This window comes from Canis lupus, chromosome 35 (assembly GCF_048164855.1).
Source record: "Canis lupus baileyi chromosome 35, mCanLup2.hap1, whole genome shotgun sequence".
Lineage (NCBI taxonomy): Eukaryota > Metazoa > Chordata > Mammalia > Carnivora > Canidae > Canis > Canis lupus.
In genome coordinates, this window is record NC_132872.1 from 16,633,531 (window position 1) to 16,654,635 (window position 21,105).

Here is a 21,105-nt window from a genome sequence, read left to right on the forward strand (position 1 = left end):
TTTCACAGAATAAGATACAATGCTGCATAGATGGGAAATCTATTTTCAACTCTGACTTTAAGCAGGAAGTGGCTGATCTTTCTGAGAGTTTTAAATCCTCTATGGCCACTCTACACTGAATACCAATCCCTGCAGAGAAAATGCATATGCAGTCTGCTCACATTATATAAACCTAGACACAATATCAATTCACAATGATAACTAGTATTTTGTGAGGCTTATTTCATAAAAATAAAGATCCAATAAGCTGTCTGGCAATCCCAAAGAAACAACTATAGGAGTTCATAGAGAGATAGTAATTGATTCATTAAAAAAAAAAAAATAGCTTTCCTTTATACCAGGAATAATCACCAGAGTGTAATGAGGGGAAAAGTAGCACATTGACAACAGCAACAAAACCCATTAATAAATAAAGAGTCATGTGGGCACCACATTTAAGGAGAGACAAAATTTATAAAGCTTTTCTTCAAGAAGAAAAAGGCAATGTGAACTTACTTTTGTAGAATGGAAGAAGAAATATTGCAAAGATACACTCCCTTAACTAATCTATAAATACAATTAAATCTAGTAAAATATAAGGTTTATTTTTAATAAACTTTAAAGAAAGCAAAGGGATTTGTTGGGCCATAAGCCAGTCCCAAAATATAACTAGACCACATGGCTACCTATCATACCTCTTTCACTCTTCACCTTTATATTCAGTATTTGGTATTCTTGGTAGCACATAATAAACCTGTGACTGATTATATATTAACTGAATAAATAAATAGATGCAATCCAAGTAATAAATTTGACATAGTTAAACATGTAACCAGACCCTACATATTTTTGAAAAGGAATGATACCCTATCATATATCAGAATACTTCAAAGATCCTCCACTGCCTGCCAGGACTGAGTAACATATTCCAGATTAACCCTCCGACCATAAACAACTATAAAAATAGGACAAATATGATGTAAATACTTTTCAGACACTGGACAAAAGACAGGAAAATGCTGCAATTTCCAAAAGAAGGTAAAAATCACAAGCAGAATCACACTTGTGTGGAGCTCTCTGCCCAGGAACACCTTCCTAACAATGGCAGAGAAAGGAGGAGCTATGCTGAGTATGGCAGTCCTTTTACGGAAACATGACAAAGACTTCAGAGGACAAAACAATTATATACCAGTATCCTTCCTTAACAAAAATGCAAAACTCCTCAACAAAATATTAGCAAATTACATCCAGAAATATCTTTTTAAAATGACACTTTATGACCAAAAGAGGTTTACTCTAGGAATGCAGGGTTGGTTCAACATTCAAAAATCAATGTTATTTACTACAGGTAAAGAATTTCCAGTGAAATTATAGTAATTAAAACAACAAAGTAATAGGTTTCTTGTAAGAAAAAAGAAACTCCATAATCAAGCAGAATAATGCTAAGTACTCTAAAAGAAGGTACAAATAGATCTGGCTCACATGATTTGGAGGCAATAATACTTAGAAAGCAGAAACTGGAAACTGCGATTAAGACCAATTATAGAGAAAAAATAAGTGGGAAATATCAGAGAGGGAGACAGAACATGAGAGACTACTAACTCTGGAAAACTAACAAGGAGTGGTGGAAAGGGAGGTGGGCGGGGGGTGGGGGTGACTAGGTGACAGGCACTGAGGGGGGCACTTGATGGGATGAGCACTGGGTGTTATGCTATATGATGGCAAATTGAACTCCAATTAAAAAAAAAATAGAGAACAGCTGGAACACTAAAAAAAAAAAAAAAAAAAAAAAAGACCAATTATATGTAAATAGAGAAAACAACATATAATTCCCAGTTAAGAGCATGACTTTCAGCTATTAGCACATCCCTTTAATTTCTTCATAATGTCCAGAGCCAAAGATCTCCCTGGCTATTGCTGTATACAAAAATCCATTTTTTAAAAAAGATTTTATTTATTTATTCATGAGAGACACAGACTGAAAGAGAGAGAGGCAGAGACACAGGCAGAGGGAGAAGCAGGCTCTATGCAGGGAGCCCGATGTGGGACCCGATCCTGGATCCCGGGATCATGATCCAAGCCAGCCGGAGGCAGGTGCCCAACTGCTGAGCAACCCAGGCATCCCCCTACAAAAATCCACTTGATCCTAAATGGCCCATAGGGTCCAGTATTCAGATTGGAAAAGAATGACCCACTGTTCCTCTTCACAGAATTCAGCTATAATGAGCTTTATCTTTATCTTGTCTTTGATAATAATAATAATCTGATAATTTCTTAGACTAAAATACATACAGTTTCTAAGAAACAATTTTAAGCTGTAGCATTCATTTCCAGACAAACAGCAGTTCTTCAAGAAAACACAGTAGTAAAGAAGGCAATGACACCTCAAGCTGTAAATTTTTCTTGTACTTTACTGTACTTCCACACTGCTTCAGTGCCTGCTTTCCCCAACCCTGACAAGATAAAGTCAAGATCACTAATGCATAGCTCGTTTCCCAAATTATAAATCATGTGAAAAGTGAAAAGAGCCTTCCTGTGTCACAGATAAGAGACTTGGAGAAATAACTATTAGGACCAATTTACTGTCTTGGGGACTTTGAAGGATGAGGATTACTTAAGAAAGGAGAAATATCTATGTCAGTCTCTGAACTACCTTCCATCTGCTTCACCTTTAATTTAAGGCACTTAGTCTAAGGCTGATAGCATTTTCATCCTGGCTGCAAGTGCTGTTCCTGGACTTTGCCCTCCCACATATGCCTTGTTTTTTTCCAGCCTCTGCTTCTTATGGATAGAGGATGGATTTACAATCAGCTGGCCTGTGGCTCAGCAACCGTATTCAAAAGCACTGGAATAGCCGGGAAGCTAAGGAGAACAAGACAGGGATATTTCTCCCTCTCCTTCACACTACCCTTGGGCAGTGGAGACTCTTCTATTTTCCTTGATGGAACTCTGACAATGATTCAACATAAGAAAAATGAACATCAAAATGAAATTCTGGGGACACCTGGGTGGCTCAGTGGTTTAGCGCCTACCTTCAGCCCAGGGCATGATCCTGGAGTCCCAGGATAGAGTCCCGCATCGGGCTCCCTGCATGGAGCCTGCTTCTCCCTCTGCCTATGCCCCTCTGTCTGTCTGTCTCTCTCTCGGTGCATATGTCTCATGAATAAGTAAATAAAATCTTCAAAAAAATGAAATTCTGGGAGATTTCCTACTAAGCAAAAGACTTAACTGCTGTGCCCTTCTACCTTTCAACAGCACACAATGAGAGTACATCTCTAGATGAGGTTGATGGGATCTGGATGAAGTTTTCACTACTACGGCTACTGCCTCTACACCTGTTTCTTTGTTTAATGTGCTTTTCTTCCTTTTGTTCTCATCTGCAGGTCTATACTGTGAGAACTAAAAATGTTGATCTCAGGGCCTCTTAGATCCTCTGACTTTAATACCAGCTCACTTTTTCTTTTAAAGATTTTATTTACTTGTGAGAGAGCAAGAGTGACTGAGTACAGAGAGGGAGAAGCAGACCCCCCACTGAGCAAGGAACCCAATACTGCCTCAATCCCAGGACCCCAAGATCATGACCCGAGCCAAAGGCAGACACTTCATCAACTGAGCCACCCAGGCGCCCCAATACCAGCTCACTTTTGCAAACATTTTACAGCTGCCTCTAAAATTCTGATTCCTAGAAGTAGAGGACATAGTTGTTATTTGGCTGCTCACCACTCCCTCTCCTTTAGTCTGATAACTAAAGGTAAGTTTCCCATCCCATCCAGGTCATCATCACATGCTAGATGGGATAACCACTCCTCTTCTGACTACAGTGGTGGTCAATTACCTTGGGTCTGGTTAATGGGGGAAGCCTGTACTCCTAACTACAGTGATTGGTAAGACATTAGCAAGTTTAACAAACAGGCCAGTAGGAGCTAATACTCCCTTCCCCATGCTAGACTGTTCTGATTGCCATAGCTTTAGGAAAAGATTGCCTCTTTCTATTGGATTTTCTACGGCAGACCTGAAGATGTTCTACTCAGATCCAGCTATAGGGATGCACTAGGGCTAAGAGTATGGTCAACAAATGGCCTTCAGTTAACAGTTTTTTCAGGTTTTACCTAAGTTTTTAAACTCACCTCCACTTGAGGTCACACACTTCCCAGGCAGCCTGCATCCCGAGTGAGCAAGGTGGGATTATAAAGGTTCATTCATTTTGGCTAGAAGCAGGAAACTGACAGGCTATGTTTGCTAGTTTCCAACAGGGTTGGCTGAGGCTTTGTCAGGTATGAAACACAGTGTGACTAAGAATAGTATGGAAACCCAGGACCCAGACCCGTTGGACCAAGTTTCCAAATCATGACTAAAAGAAGGCTACTAAGGCAAGCACAGATGGAAGCTAAGATTAAGTATAATCTAGAGCAGATACTAGAGGAAGGAGAAACGTATCAGTTATGACCCCAAGACCAACTTCAGTGGCAGGGCATGTAGTTCTTCCCACTAAATGCTCTCTCACATGCAGTTTTAAGAAGTAGATCGGAGCAGCACAATAGGCAAACTGTGGGAGACAAGAAGATTCCCCTATGAGGGCAAAACATTATGTCCAACAAAACACACAAATTGCACTTAATAGACAGCCTCCAGCTGTGAGCTCCCTCAGGATCTGAGGCAGCACTCCAGCTGCAAGCTCCACCTTGCCAGAGATCACACAGTTTTTACAGCACCCTGTATCCAGTGATGGGTGGGATAGGGGTGTAAAGGCCTGGACATTTGTGCCGTATGTGAAAGGCAATACTCATCCGAAATTTCCTCATCAGGTTGGATGAGGTTCATCAGAACTGAATTTCAGTTTGACTTCTCCCTCTACCCAATCTTCCCCTCCCTCTTTTCACAGGTGGTGAACCCTAACAAACTGCATGCACCAAAATCTTACTCCACCTTTGTATCTGCTTACAGAGAATGCAACCTGTGACAGCTGCTAAGCAAATGGATGAGATTACTGGACTCCTGGACATCATCCACCCAGTATTTCCTGTTGTGCCCAAGATCGCAAATCCGGGAAACCGCCAAGGAGCCGACACCGATGCAAACACACGAGGGTTTATTTGCAAGCTCGAGCCTGGGTCCAAGTATACCCCACGCAGCAGAGCAGGGACTTGGACCCCGAGACTAAGAGGCTTAGCAACTTTATAGGGTCCAGTGGCCAATGGGATATACAGAAAGTTGCAGTCATGCAGGTCCGCTGAGCCGGATTTCCGGTTAGGGTGTGCCCTGGTCTTTGACTAGGGCGGGGCAGTATCCCTGAGCCAGATTTCCGATTAGGGTGTGTCCTGGTCTTTGATTAGGGCGGGGCAGTGCCCTAAGTAATAAGCAGGTCAGCACAAGGCAGGTGCAGCCCAAAATAGAGTCAGTCCTGCTCTGCTTGTCCAGGGGTAGGGGATTTTGTTCATTTCCTGGGTCCCACATTTCCAAGCAATGGAATGAAAATGACACTGCTGACATCATCTGAGCCCCATATCATGCCTGAATCCATTCTGAGAGTCAAATATACTCCTGGACTTCGCAATTTTGTAGATCAATACTTAAGCTTATAGGTGTGGAGAACAAGTTAGTGGTTACTAGAGCCGATGGGTGGGAAAAATGGAGAGTGAACTGTTTTTTGTTTTGTTGTTTCAGTTTAAATACATTGGATTTTTTAAAAAAACAGTAAGTATGCAGAACCTATAGACATTACAGGGTGGAAGATGGTTCTGATCTGGGAGGCTGGGGCTTCTCAGGAGAAGCAAAAAGAAACAAGGGTGGAGAGCATAATGAGATCACTCCTACTAGGCGCAAGACAAACACTGGTGTTGAAGCTTTAATACTGAAAGGTAAAAAAAAGGATGAGTGCCTCAAGCCCCCTTTCAAGGTCCAAAGATGGTGGAATAGAAGACTTATGGAGCAAGGTCTAAAAAAAAAAATGTAACTTATTATTACTGATATTACTGTTATGTGTAAGCTATTTTAAATATATTTCTATCAGTTATAACAAGATAATCTTGATTGACTAAATACAAAGGCTACTGAATTTATTTTAAAAATGAAAATAAACTATATATGAATGTCTATAAAAGAAATAGAATTTCATCCTACCAGGGCCTATCCCAAAGAAGACATGTTGATATTGGGCTTTTAGTCTCTTCTATTCCTGGTCCAGTTATGAGAAAATAGGAGTCATTATCACCATTTATCATGCTGGAACAGAATTTACCTTGCCTCTCTATAAGGTACTTTGTTTTTAACCATTTCTCAGGGAATATTTCCCAGCTCTTAAAATACTGTTTTAAAAAACATTATGGACATAATGAATAAAGGGCCACTTATCTGTATGTAAAGCCCAATAGGCAAGCAAGAGCAACAAATTATATAGAAGACTTACTATGTCTTTGCAACTGACTAGCAAGTGAGTCTTTTCAACATGCTTTGCAGTTTACAAGAAGCCTTGAGGGATGTTTTTTTGACACTTGATTATCTAAATACATAGAGCAGCCATATGAATAAAGAAAACACCTGGTAGGAAGATTCTTTAAGATTCTTTAAAACAGTCATGAATGTTATTTACAGTTTCTATTTGAAATGCCAATTTTCAAAAAACAGGGAGATAAAAAAATAGTATAATGCCAAAATTTAACAACTGTGTAGCAAAACATACAAGGCACATTTTAAGTCCTTGTAGATTATTATTACCCTATATTCTTAAGTAGCAATTGTGTATAACACAGATTAACCAAGTAACTCAGGGAAACAGGAACCTAGACCTAGAGACTTGCCAGTTCCTCTATCCATGTGGCCAATAGTAATGGTATCAGGCTGGTTTCCTTGCACTACTCTGAATGCCCCTGGAGCCCTGACTGTAACGTGAATTGTTCTGTCTGGAACTGTACCACTGACATCCTTAATAAACTATGCACATCAACAGGGCTAGAAGCCTCCTGCTCTGGAGGAAGCTACATGGCTCATACATGACTGGGCACCTTGGGTTTACTTATTAAAGAGGAAGAATTATAAAGATCTCACCTAAATAAGCATTCCTGAGATGCAAAAATCTGCCCTGATTTCAGTAAATGATGTGTTCAAGAACTTCCACAACAGCTTTTTTCATAATATTCTCTAACTGGAAACCACCAAAATATCCATCAGTAGGAGAATGGATACATAAAATGTGATGGTTAACACAAGGGAAGATGACACAGCAATTAAAAAAAAAAAAAAAAGAAAGAAAGAAATGGGCCAAACTAATTGACAATAACCAAACCAGAGTAGTGGCTACAATAAAGAGGCTGAATTTTGACTGAAAAATGGTATAAAGGAAGTTTTGGGATGATGTACATACACAGCATCATGACCTGAGTGGTAATTACTTGGATAAGTGTGTAAAAAGTTTCTTAAGTTGACACCTAAGATTATTGTGCTTTATCCACTTCATTATGTGTATATTAAAAATCAACAGGGCAGCCCGGGTGGCTCAGTGGTTTAGTGCTGCCTTCAGCCCAGGGTGTGATTCTGGAGTCCTGGAATCAAGTCCCGCACTCGGGCTCCCTGCATGGAGCCTGCTTCTCCCTCTGCCTGTGTCTCCTCCGCCTCTCTCTTTCTCTCTGTGTCAAGAAAGAAAAGAAAGGAAAGAAAGAAAAGAAAGGAAAGAAAAATAAATAAATAAATATCAACAATAAAGTCTGGTTTTAAATCTGCAATGAATGAATGAATGAACGAACGAATAAATAAATAAATATCAACAATAAAGCCTGGTTTTAAATCTGCTCTGAATCATTTGTCCATAAGCACAAGGGCTGACCTGACATGCCACAGAGTAGCACAGTGACCTAACAGCGCCATATATCTGAATATATCACCATGTAGACACTCTACTTAAACCCGTTCATCCTGAATATACATTGACCTTTATTATTTTTGAGATGACATATTCTTAATCATACATGAATTATGAAATGATTCAGTTTCAGGAACTTCTAATTTTCCCAGACCTGTCTATGTTCTAAAACTTTTTTGCTATGTAATTAGCAAAATGTATTTGCAAACAAACCAGAAATAATATAAAGTATATGCACTACGTAACCATATCAGCTAGTCATCACATAGGTTTGTGTCACCTCATACAACAAAGGATTATTTTAAAGTGAGGAAAAAATTTTCAATTTTTATAAATGGAAGTCTATTTAAACTCCATTTTTAAAATTTATTATTTATTTTATTTTTATATAATCTATTTTATTTTTAAATTTTTATTTATTTTATTTAAGTTTTATTTAAAATTTATTTTTTATTTATAAAATAATTTTTGTTCATTTATTTATTTAATGCTCATTTATTTATTTATTTTTGCTCATTTCCCCATCCAAGCCAATTCCAAAATTAATTATTTGAAACTATTGAAATATCATGCTTCTAAAAATATCCCTTTTTATAAAACTGTTTTATAGATGTCTCCCTTTTCTTCAATCTGCTCAAAACTATTCCATAGGTCAACAGAAGAAATATGTTAAGTTTTGTTGTGTTTTATTCTTCTCATTAGAGTGTTTGGTAAGGACTAGAAGAACAAAAAGACCAAGAAATCACTCATTATCAGGACCCCAACTCCAAATCAGACTCCACTCATAAAGCTTGCCAATCCTGGGCTTTACTAAAAAATGTTGATTATTAGAGCTTTAGGAGCTTGCAAGTCTTATTAACAACCTCCTTATGCTGACTGAAAACTTGGGAAAATTGCATTCTCTTTCTAGACTGCATTTTAAACAAATTTCTCCCTGGCTGCTCTTCAGAACTAAATGGTTTCTGTGCTTGGAAAATTAAACAAACAACTAAATTCTGGCCTTGCAAAGATCTCTTTCATATTCAGGCTGGTGACATTTCAGCTACTATATGTCACCCACTTCTTGAAACTGTAGAATCTTCCAGACCATCTTTGAAAACAAGAATAGATATATTTTTGTGAAGATGATGTGATGTGCTATCTTGAGCCTGTTCTGCCCTATGCTAGATTAAAGCACACCTATCCAAGATTTCATGATGACTTGATGTGCATTAAAATTTCACTCAGAAAAAAAAAAAAATTTCACTCAGAACACTATAATTTTGACTCTCTTTTAAGGAAAGAATTGAATCTTTAATACATTTACTCTGTTTAAGGGCCAAAACATTATTATTTATTGACAATGAAAATAATATGCAATTATGACAGTGCTAGAACATCAGAAGTGCCTGTTACATTCTCACTGATTGACTAACATGTAAATGATCTGTGTGACTCCTTCAGGATAATATACAGATTGGGTAGTTCAGGAAATACACTACTAATTCAAGAAAGAAAAGATCAGTGCCTAGGGGCGCATGGGTTGCTTAGTATTTGCCTTCGGCTGAGGTAGTGACCCCAGGGTCCTGGGATTGAGCCCCATATCGTCCTAGTCGTTGGGCTCTCTGCTCCGTGGGAAGCCTGCTTCTTCCTCTCCCTGTCCCTCTGCCCTTCTGCCTGCTTAAGCTCTGTCTCACTCCCTCTCAAAGGGATGAATAAAGTCTTTTTTTAAAAAATAAATAAATAAAAGATCAGTGCCTAAATGTCCAGTTCTATTATTTTGTCTATTCTTCTTTGGACTGGCTGAGAGGATATGTAACTCAGATTTAACTGATCCTCAGTTGTGTATACCTGACCTTCCATAACACAAATGGAGTAGAAGTGACACATGTTTACAACAGAAAAGATAAGTCCACATCTAACCCCCAAAATCAACACAAAGAAAGCTTTCCAGCACAAAAGTGAGTGTTGTTCAAGTTTCTATACAAAGGAAACAAAAAGGGACTGGTCCTAGCCCTGTAGAGAATCACAATACACTGGTTTCTGGAATCTAAACTACTGAAGGATAAGGTGATCGTAATATACAATGTTCAAAGGCAAATGTGCACTGAGTTGAAGGTGAGTGAATAGGTAAATAAAGTGGATAGGGAGAGTGATATCAGGGGGGTTTGTTTATATACCCTGATGTAGGGAAGAAGTTGTGGAGTCTTTTTAATGTTGTTTTGTATGTTTTTAGTTATGTTTATTATGTTTAATCTCAGTTTCATCCTTGTATGCTACCAATTTTCAAGAAGGGATCTTTTTCCAAAAAGAAAGCTCATCAACTCAGTATTATTAATTTATCTGCACTTGATATATCATCTGTAGCATATTATACTAATTAATTATTCTTTTCAATGTCAAAGTAACATATACTGGCCAAGGTCTTGGTGACTTAAGTACTAATACCCTTTGGGTTAAGACTTGCCTATAAGAACAACATCATTATTTCTGCTTATACTGCTCAGCCCCAAATTGGGAAAGGATATAGAAAAATTCTCTAAACACTGGCTTCCTGAAATTGAGTAAATTTCATAAAATCCTATGTGATTATTCTAACATTTGAATAGGCAGCTACATAGACATTTCTGATTGACTCACTGACACTTACTCTTTACCAGTATTAAATCAGTTGTGATGCATAAGGAAAACAGAAGCCAACCTACGAATAATGCATCTGAAGGGTTTCATAAAGAATTAGGGGCTGAGAGGACCTGAAGAGGTATTTTTCCAAAGAAAACATACAAACACATGAAAAGATGCTCAACATCATTCATCATCAGGTAAATGCAAATCAAAGGCACAATGAAATATCACCTTACACAGGTCAGAATGGCTAGAATCAAAAAGACAAGAAATAACAAGCGTAGGCAAGATTGTAGAGAAAGGGGAACTCATGTGCAATGTAGGTGGGAATGTAAATTGGTGCAACTATCATTGAGAACAGTATGGAAGTTTCTCAAAAAATTAAAAACAAAAATACTATACAATCCAGTAATTCCACCATTGGATATTTACCCAAAGAAAACAGAAACTCTAATTCAAAAAGATACATATGCACCCTTATGTTCACTGCAGCACTGTTTACAATTGCCAAGATACAGAAGCAACCAAAGTGTCCACTGATAGATGAATGAATAAAGATGTGGTGTGTGGTGTGTGTGTGTGTGTGCGCGCGCGTGTATAGTATATATATTTTGTATATATATACAATATTACTGAGTCATAAAAAAAGATGAGATCTTGCCATTTGTAACAACATAGATGGACCTTGAGGGTATTATACTAAGCGAAAGAAGTCAGAGAAAGACAAATATACCATAAATTTAAATTACAATTTGGAATCTAAAACAACAAATGAACAAACAAACAGAAAACAGACCCATAAATCCAAAGAATAAACTGGTGCCTGCCAGAGGGGAGGGCAGTCAGTGGGATTAGTGAAATGGGTGAAGAGGAGTGGGAGATATAGGCTTCCAAAGCTATTGAATGAATAAGTCACAGGGTTCAAAGGCACAGCACAGGGAATCCAGGCAATGGTATTGTAATAGTGCTGTATGGTGAGAGATGGTAGCTACACTTGCGGTGAGCACAGCATTACATATAAAGTTGTCAAATCGCTATGTTGTACACCTGAAACTAATGTAACATTGTGTGTCAACTATACTTAAATTTAAAAAAATTAATTAGGGGCCTATACTTTTCTTAGAGGAGAGGTCAGGGAAGCTTTTACCACAAGTTAAGGGAACTGTCCCTGAAGGTTAGGGAAGTCTCTTCTATAGTACTAAAATTGTTGATTAAAGATCTTGCCTGAAAGATGCTGTAATTCCCCAGTATCTCTGAGCATTCTATGAACTAATTCAGACTGAATCCACTTAGCTAGTGGTTCTCAAGAGCTCACCTGTGACTGCACATCTGCTTGTACTATGCCCAGGGAATACTGATTTCCTCTTCTTTCCCATGTTCCTTTCATGAGCAAGCTCAAATTTGGGATTACACAGGGAAAGGGATACTGGGAAACATAGTTCCCAGCCTCTCTGCTGAAATCCAGATGAGGCTTTAGACATAAGTGTCTAAAGTGTCACCAGATACCCAATAAGCTACAGATGATCCAGTGTGAGTTCCCTCAAATTATGCATCACTTTCTAAAATATGCTCATGATAAGGTGTTATTACCTTAAAAGGATATCTGTGTTCCATTTAAAAGGAAGGGGAATTCTGAAGGGAAAAAAAGTATGAGAAGCAGCATATTTTAAACTTAACTTGGGAATTAACAATGAACAATAGCATAGAAAAAGTACTAAAAAAATGGAGGAGAGCATATTTGAATTGTTCTAATCCAACATTTCTACACTTACTGGATCAAAGAGTCCTTTTTCTTTTCATGTAGCACTTATTAACACGGTTCCATAGTGTGCTTTTATGTAAGCCCTATTCCAGCAGATGTTCCCAGCATCCTTTAATATTATTAATCAAACTTATGGTTAAATAAAGCATATTGACTAATACATTTATTTCTTCTCCTTCCTGACATGCTCCTGAAATCACAGTATTGGGATTTTTAAGGCATAAGCCCCCAAAACTAAAGGAACTAAAAGAAAAAAAAGACATCAGAGATGACAGATCTCAGCAGTTTTGAAATTTGGATAATAGATGTAAAATTAGTAACTAGGAAATATAATTTATGATATTTAGCAGTCAGCATGACCTGGGTACAGCCAATCAGAGGAAAAACCAAGAGAGTTTAGATCTAGATTTTGGGAACTCCCTGCTAGGCTAGATATTAATAGTTCCATTGATAGATGATGTAGAGTCAGGAGCTCCAGGTAGATAATTTGGGGCCATGGGAGGCTGGGGATATTTAGCAGGTTGAGGGATGAAACCATCAATTGACATAGAAGTACTTCCTGGGTTTAACAGCTGGTAAACCATTCCAGGAACAAAGTGTTCTAACTAGACAGAGATGATAAAAGCTTTAAACTCTGTATGTAGGGTATCCCTGGGTGGCTCAGCAGCTAAGCACCTGCCTTCAGCCCAAGGCATGATCCTGGAGTCCCAGGATTGAGTCCCACATCGGGCTCCCTGCATGGAGCCTGCTTCTCCCTCTGCCGACATCTCTGCCCCCACCCCCCGTGTGTGTGTGTGTGTGTGTGTGTGTCTCTCATGAATAAATAAAATCTTAAAAAAATAATTAAAAATAAACTCTATATGTGTAAAATACAGTCTAAACCTGGTCACAGGGTTACTGCGACCTGCCAAGAGGTTCTACTGACTCTAGAAGAAAATTCTGTAGCACATATGCCATTTGCTTTGTAAGCTAAAAAATGCTATAAACATATTAGTTATTATTTCCTACTATGACTGCCAGTATGGTGCTTGCATCTAAAATTAAGAAATTATTGGAAATTTGGGGACCCTTTTTCCATTTCCCCCCAAAGAATGTATATACCAGAAGTGTTTACTGCTCACAAACAAGAATAAAAATATATTTAAAACAAGGATATATGCCCTGATTCCCCAAATGTATTCTGAGTAAACAAAGCAACCCCAAAACCTTCAGTCTTTTCCAGAAGACTTTTGTCTTCTGCAATTATCTTTCCCCAAATATCATTAGCTGCTCCCTCAATGACACCACCCCTCCCACATACACACACACCTACCATTTTTGATTCTTCTGACCATTGCAATAAATGTGTACTGGCTCATTCATGCCTCAGTGATTTTTGAAGGACTGCCCACAAGCTAAAGACTATTTTGCAGGAGTAGGAAGGGAAATCTTTGTTTTTGTTGCCTTCCTCCTGAGCCTTATTTTTTTTTTCTTTTTCAAAAGATGCCACTTTACCCAGGATTCTTGACCTTACTCTGAAAAATTACAACAAAAATTATAGTAACATTGTGTTTAACTAAAGTTTGTTAAGGCTGAATACATTTCCTTGGTAATGATTTACAATAATTTAAGGACATTATTAGACTTTTTAGCTTCTTGTAGAATGACAACATGAAAGTTTAAATTATTTATTTATTTATTTATTTTGTTTATTTTATGATAGTCACAGAGAGGGAGAGAGAGAGGCAGAGACACAGGCAGAAGGAGAAGTAGGCTCCATGCACCGGGAGCCCAATGTGGGATTCAATCCCGGGTCTCCAGGATCGCGCCCTGGGCCAAAGGCAGGCGCCAAACCGCTGTGCCACCCAGGGATCCCCTAACATGAAAGTTTAAATGAACTGTTGCTCCAAAGCGAAATTAATTTACGATACTCTAGACTTATCATACTGATTTAATCTCAATAGTTCTGGAAATGCTTTTCACTAAACACAATGGCTTTCTCTTTTTTCTGACCTCTTAAATGTTATCCATCCTTCATGAACACATTCCAATTCTATTTTATTGGTGAAAGTTTTCTAATCTATGGCCACACTGACCTCTCAGTATCTTGCCATCTTATAGTGCTTATTTCTACAGCACATATTTCACCTTATAACTAAAAATGATCCTGACCTAATGTCTATACTTTCATCATCATAGACCAGTTCTCCTACAAGATTGAGAGCCTTTTGAGAGAGACTGTGTTTTGTCAAGAATTATTTATTGAGCATATCTGTCAGGATTCAACCAAAGTAGAACCATTAGCACATATATTTATTGTAAGGGATTGCCTAGTACTACCTTCCTGGCTAAGCAAGCACAAAGTCCACAGGAAGGGAGTCAAGCAGGAAAGGGAAACGAGAACAGGAAGTCAGGGAAAGGAGAACAGGAAGTCAGGAAGAGAAGATGACAAGCAAGCAGTCTGGAATCCACAAGCACAAACAGAAGCTTTCTGTTCACAGGTGGTAGGAAGGAAGGAAGATCCAGAAAGAAGAGCATTACAGAGGCAGATGCTGTATGAAGTCCTAACTCCAGGGAAATCCTAAGTCCTCTTTAAGAGGCTCTGCCACTGATTAAATTAGGCTCGCCCAGAGTATTCTTTTTTATTATAAAGAGACCTTAGATTATTAGAGAACTTAATCACATCTGCAAAATCCCTTCAGAGCAGCACCTAGATCAGTGTTTCATTGACTGGAAGAAGTTATGTGTATGTTCCAAAAGGACTCCTGTCTTCCTACTCTCAGGAGAGAATATCCTTGGTAATCTGCCCTACCAGACACATACTCAATAAAGAATTCTGGGGACTATAGATGTCAAGCCAAGTTTATATCAAAAAGTCATCATATACAGCATGTAGTGCAAAGGACAAAGATGACATGACTGCCACCCTTAAAAGAGATTAAGCCTGATGTAAACAAAGTATTTCCTATTTCCCCCAAAACACCTCTCTCTGCTACATACAAAATAGGCACACAATAAATACTTGATGAAATAATTAGTGACCTTGTTAATTTCCACCCAATTTGATTATTATTGATCTGAACACTAGACAGATTTGATACGTACACTGTTTTGTCTAAATAAAATGATCCGATGGGAAGCAAGAGCTGAGTTAATGGCAGCACTGTTTTCTTCTCACTTTTTTCTGTTAAGAAAAACACTCTAAATGGTTATTTTTGAAAACAGCCCAAAAATGCTGTTCTTATGTTTAATTTATTATGTTTAATGGAAGCAGGCTATTTCAAATTCACAGTATAAGCCATCAATAAGAATTATCAAAATAACTGAAGAAACAGCAATAACCCATACTTTGAGGTTAACAAGATGATTCATCCAATCATTCAATAAATATTTATCAAGTACCTTCTGTGTGCTATCATGGTTCCATGGGCTGGAGATGCAGTTAAGGACAAAACAAAATTTATGCACACATAGAGCATGTGTTATGTAGGAGGTGACAGAAAATAAACATGTGAACAGTTTAATATAGAAAAATATAAATCTGGGGGGATTCCAATAACTTTAAGCCTAAAATTTTTCATGACCCTTATTAAAAGAAAAAAGTAAAACCACAAAAGGCAATAAATATAAAATTAGATATACATGCTAATACTTATTTAGAATAGGAAAATAAATTATTAATCTTACAAAACTGGTAATGAAAAACATCACAAAGTTCAGGAAAAATGCCATAAACTTTTTATTAGTTACCTTCCTGACACATTCTATAATTCATGTTTTACTACATTTTTTTGACTACAACTTTAATGACTATAAAAATTATTTTGTATTATTTGGTAATATTTTCTATATAAAAAGGTGCTAATTCAGGGTTTCCTCTGGAATAGTTTATCAAAATTTGTGAGTTTTTTTCATTATTATTGGTGATTTAGACACATCCTTTTCAGTTTCACAATTTCACAATAATTTCATTATTGATAGTCATGTAAATTTTTACAGTGTAAGTTTTTACGTTAAAACACAGAGAATAAAATTCTATTTTATAGAATTCTAATAAAAAAAAAAAAAAAGACAAAATCTTCAGGGTGCCTGGGTGGCTCGGACAGTTGGGCCAGATACTTTGGCTCACGTCATGCTCCAAGGTCCTGAGATCGAAGCCTACATCGGGCTCCAGGCTCACTGGGAAGTCTACCTATCCCTCTCCCTCCTCCTCTGCCTGCCCCACGCCCAACTTATGCTGGTTCTCTCAGATAAAATCTTTTAAAAAGACAGTTTTCATTATCTAATTGTTATATGATGTACAATCAAGTATACTCCTAATAGGACAGCATTTCTGTTTTTATTAGGAATCAATGGTAATCACATTCTCCAATTATAACTTTATACATCTGGTGATTAAAATAGCTTTCCATAGATCAGCTTCTGGTGTTCCACACTTCAACCACTGTTTGTTCCCCACAACCCTCATAACTCCTGCACCAGGCACTGTAGGACACAGTGAAATTGCTACATGTCATCTGGCCTTGCTCTTCTACTCCACAAATGTCAACTGTATCCCTGACTGGCCTTCCCCTTAGCTGGACCTCCAACAATGCCTGCGGCCACTTCTAATGCTACTTGTTATAAAGGAAAATGTCATACATGACTGTGGTGAACAAAAACTTACTTTTATAATTTTTACAAAAATATAGGGATGGGGCACCTGGGTGGCTCATTCAGTTAACTGTCTGATTCTTGATCTCAGCTCAGCTCTTGATCTCAGGGTTGTGAGTTCAAGCCCCATATTGGGCTCCACACTGGGCGTGGAGCCTACTTAAATATATAAATTATTCTCGGCCAAATGAGAGGCACAGGATAACGAGGGCCAAGGTTACTAGGACAGTTTGGCAGGGAACTTAACAGTTATTTCTCTGAAATTTTTGTTGACTTATGCTGTCATGTCCCCAGTTTCTTCCCTGATTACTGCTAGTCTTACTGATCTTTGTGATATACTCACTAATGGTGCAGTTGACTTCAGTAAGGCTACAGATTCTATAGACTGTGGGACACTAAGTCAAGTCAGTCTCAAATCCAGAACTTGATGTCATTATTACCTTTGAACAGAGTAATATATTTGAAATATCAAGTCATGTTTTTCTTCTATTTTGTTTTCCCCCCAACTCAGCCCTAGTCCCATCCTCCTACACAAGGACTAAGCAGAACTACTATGTGGTGTGAGAATATGGCAAAGTTAAGCAAAATTTTAAAAATTCACTCCCCAGCCTTTTCGGAAGCCTTAGGTCCTCAGAAGAACTGGTGAAATCAGAAAAATAATAACAAATGAAGAATTCTGCTTCTAGCCTTTAGACAGAAAGATTCCTCCATTTAAGAAAAAAAAAAAAAAGAAAGCTGAAGATATAAGGATCAGACAGGAAGGCTAATGGGGTGGGGAAGGGTGGCAAAGAGCCCTCATTTCTGGGTTGTGTGCTCTTTCTAGACAAACCTCTGGATCCCAGAGAGAAAGGATGTCCAAAGAATCTAGTCAGATGGGTCTCAGCACTATGGTGAACTTCAGTGTCCCAACACAGCATGGGATTCCATAGTACCAGACACAAGACTGAAGGGGTCACCAAGATAGGAAAAAGAGATGTGTTACGAAAAGACCTATAAAGATTAAGAATTAGATAGGAAGATGTACATAAAGGTACACTTTTGTGAGGACAAAGGACACAAGAATCCATCCCGCTGAAAAGGAGCACAGGTGATTACTATTAAAATGACTGGGATTACATTTCTTCCACCCTGTAAAATGGCAGACTAAAGATAGATATCAAATCAAAGTGTAAAATAAATAAGAACTAGAATCATAAAAATTATAGACAATTAAAGGAAGAAGAATTACAAATGTGTATACACACACACACCTTACATACCTGAATTGTGTCCTGAAGAGCATATCTTGCATACCTGGTTATCAGAAGCCAAGCGATTCTATAATCGGCATTCCAAAAATGGCTTCCCTAAGAAAGATCAAAGACGAATTTATTAGCTTAAAACTACATATGTTCTCAAGGTAATTTAATATAATTCTCAGTAAATCATAGGTAAGTTTTCTTTCATGATAAAGATATCAGTATGAATACATTCTGGGTCCAGGGTCAGGGTGTCTCAAAATCCTGGGATAGAGATCGAGGGGTGCTCTCCACTTCCTGGGAGTCCGCTTCTCCCTCTCTCTCTCTCTGCCCTTCCTGCTCACATGTTCTCTTCTTTCTCTCTCAAATGAATAAATAAAATCTTCAAAAAAAAAAAAAAAGGGGGGGGGAAATCCCTGGGTGGTGCAGTGATTCAGCCCCTGCCTTTGGCCCAGGGCGCGATCCTGGAGACCCGGGATCGAGTCCCACGTCGGGCTCCCGGTGCATGGAGCCTGCTTCTCCCTCTGCCTGTGTCTCTGCCCCTCTCTCTCTCTCTCTCTCTCTCTGTGTGTGACTATCATAAATAAATAAAAAATTAAAAAAAAGATTAAAAAAAAGAATATATTCTGGGTCTATATCTGATGGTATTTATATTCATACTTTGGGAAAAAGTGTGTAAGTATTATTCTATAAGAGCTACATCTTCCATTACAAACACCTAGCCATTAAAACTGTCATTAGCAATCTACTTTTTTTTTAAATTACATAGTAAGAATCTTCACATTAATTTTAAATAAATTAGCTCTACTCTGGATTAAATATGACTTTTTATGAGGCCCATATTATTCTTAGTCCTCAAACTTGCATAAATTTCATAGATTAGAACATCAATTTTAAATTGGCACATACGGTTAGGCCGCTAACTGAATGTGTCTAATTTGACTGGTAATTGCAGGCATATATTGTTCATTTTTCCAGAATTATACTCAATTCACCTAAATTACAATTTCAAGCCAGTTGGATGTGCGGATTATACCCTCGGGCTCATCTAGCAACCGGTCCCTCCCCAGGGCCTCACTTAGCCGAGATTCGCTGAGGGGAAATTTATACACGTGTAAACTGAGCCGAGAGACGTACACCGCCCGTGGCCCCCCCAGGGGCCCTCTGTGAAGTCACCTCGAGTCAGGAGAGGAGGTGGCCGACCCCCGTCCGCGCACCAGGGACACGTGGGCGCCCACCTGCCCGAGGCCACGCACTCACCTGGGGCAGCGACGAGCTGCGGCGCCACATCCCGCACACAGACGAACCCCAACGAGCTGCTGACACGCGGCCAAAGCGCACAGACTCAGAAACGTGGCGCCTCAAGTAAGGACCAGGGCTGAGGCGCACCACAAGGCGCGCCTGCGCCAGCGACGCCCGCACCTGCGCTCTGAGGCCAGGTTCACCAGGAGGCGCCAAGGACGCCTGCGCGTGCGCTCTGAGTCCAGCTCCAAGAGGCGCCAGCGACGCCCGCGCGTGCGCTCTGAGCGCAGCTCCACCAGGAGGCGCCAATGACGCCCACGCATGCGCTGAGTACAGCTCACAAGAGGCGCCTGCGACGCCCACGCATGGTGAGTCCAGCTCCACTAGGAAGCGCCGGCAACGCCCGCACGTACGCTCAGAATCCAGCCCAGCAAGAGGCGCCAGCGACGCCCACGCATGCGCTCCGAGTCCAGCTCCACCAGCAGGCGCCAGCGACGCCCACGCATGCGCTCTGAGTCCAGCTCATCAAGAGGCACCAGCGACGCCCACGCATGCGCTCTGAGTCCAGCTCACCAAGAGGCACCAGCGACGCCCACGCATGCGCTCTGAGTCCAGCTCACCAAGAGGCACCAGCGACGCCCACGCATGCGCTCCGAGTCCAGCTCCACCAGGAGGCGCCAGCGACGCCCGCGCGTGCGCTCTGAGTCCGGGTTCACCCAGAGGCACCAGCGACGCCTGCACGTGCCCTCTGAGTCCAGCTCCACCAGGAGGCCCCAGCGACGCCCACGCATGCGCTCTGAGTCCAGCTCACCAAGAGGCACCAGCGATGCCCACGCATGCGCTCCGAGTCCAGCTCCACCAGCAGGCGCCAGCGACGCCCACGCATGCGCTCTGAGTCCAGCTCGCCAAGAGGCACCAGCGACGCCCACGCATGCGCTCTGAGTCCAGCTCCACCAGGAGGCGCCAGCGACGCCCGCACGTGCGCTCTGAGTCCAGGTTCACCCAGAGGCACCAGCGACGCCTGCACGTGCCCTGTGAGTCCAGCGCCACCAGGAGGCCCCAGCGACGCCCGCGCGTGCGCTCTGAGTGCGGCTCCACCAGGAGGCGCCAGCGACGACCGCGCGTGCGCTCTGAGCCCAGGTTCAGCAGCAGGTGCCAGTGATGCCCGCACGTGCTCTGAGTCCAGCTCCATCAAGAGATTGCGGCGGACTGGCACCAAGATTTCATAGCCTGAAGGCCTCCTCCTCGTCTGTCCCACGCTCCCTCCGAGGGCGAGCTAGCAGAATTATTCTTAAACATAACAATAATTACGATGAAAATGCACACTTCTGTGCTAGCTGGTCCCAATATGGAATTTCCCTGTATGACCCATCCTTAGAAACATCAGCTCCTAAGATGTCAATGCACATGGTATTTCCAACCAAAATTGTTAAATTGAAGCAACGATACTCAAGAATACAGTATTTAAAAAAAAATCCAGTTTGGAATAGTTCCAGTATCAGTTTGTAGTTACCTACAGCCCTAAAATTATTTAAATCTTGTTTTTTTTTTAATTTTTATTTATTTATGATAGTCACAGAGAGAGAGAGAGGCAGAGACACAGGCAGAGGGAGAAGCAGGCTCCATGCACCGGGAGCCCGACGTGGGATTCGATCCCGCGTCTCCAGGATCGCGCCCTGGGCCAAAGGCAGGCGCTAAACCGCTGCGCCACCCAGGGATCCCCTAAAATTATTTAAAATACAGTCATAGAATGAGAATTGGGAGTTAGAAAGGCAGCTCACTACGTAAAAATT

General features: G+C 40.1%; 1 protein-coding gene across 1 annotated transcript; it reads right to left on the reverse strand.

The window, feature by feature from the left end:
* Positions 1 to 6,014: 6,014 nt before the first annotated feature.
* LOC140624775 (uncharacterized) lies at positions 6,015 to 20,103 on the reverse strand. The gene is made up of 4 exons (XM_072811683.1): positions 19,896 to 20,103; positions 19,331 to 19,833; positions 18,092 to 18,178; positions 6,015 to 7,601 (listed from the first exon to the last, which is right to left on the reverse strand). Exons 1-4 carry the CDS (start codon positions 20,101 to 20,103, stop codon positions 7,524 to 7,526), a joined length of 876 nt encoding a protein of 291 aa, XP_072667784.1. The 3' UTR covers positions 6,015 to 7,523.
* Between the last annotated feature and the right edge of the window lie 1,002 nt (positions 20,104 to 21,105).

Bases quoted from the DNA above. Each gene is read 5' to 3' on its own strand.
- LOC140624775 (XM_072811683.1), bottom strand. From the start codon at position 20,103: ATGCGTGGGCGTCGCTGGGGCCTCCTGGTGGAGCTGGACTCAGAGGGC. The intron at 19,834-19,895 runs GTGCCTCTTGGT...CCTCTTGATGAG, and splicing joins CGCATGCGTGGGCGTCGCTG to CTGGACTCAGAGCGCATGCG. The intron at 18,179-19,330 runs GTGAGTGCGTGG...GATCTTTCTTAG, and splicing joins GCAGCTCGTCGCTGCCCCAG to GGAAGCCATTTTTGGAATGC.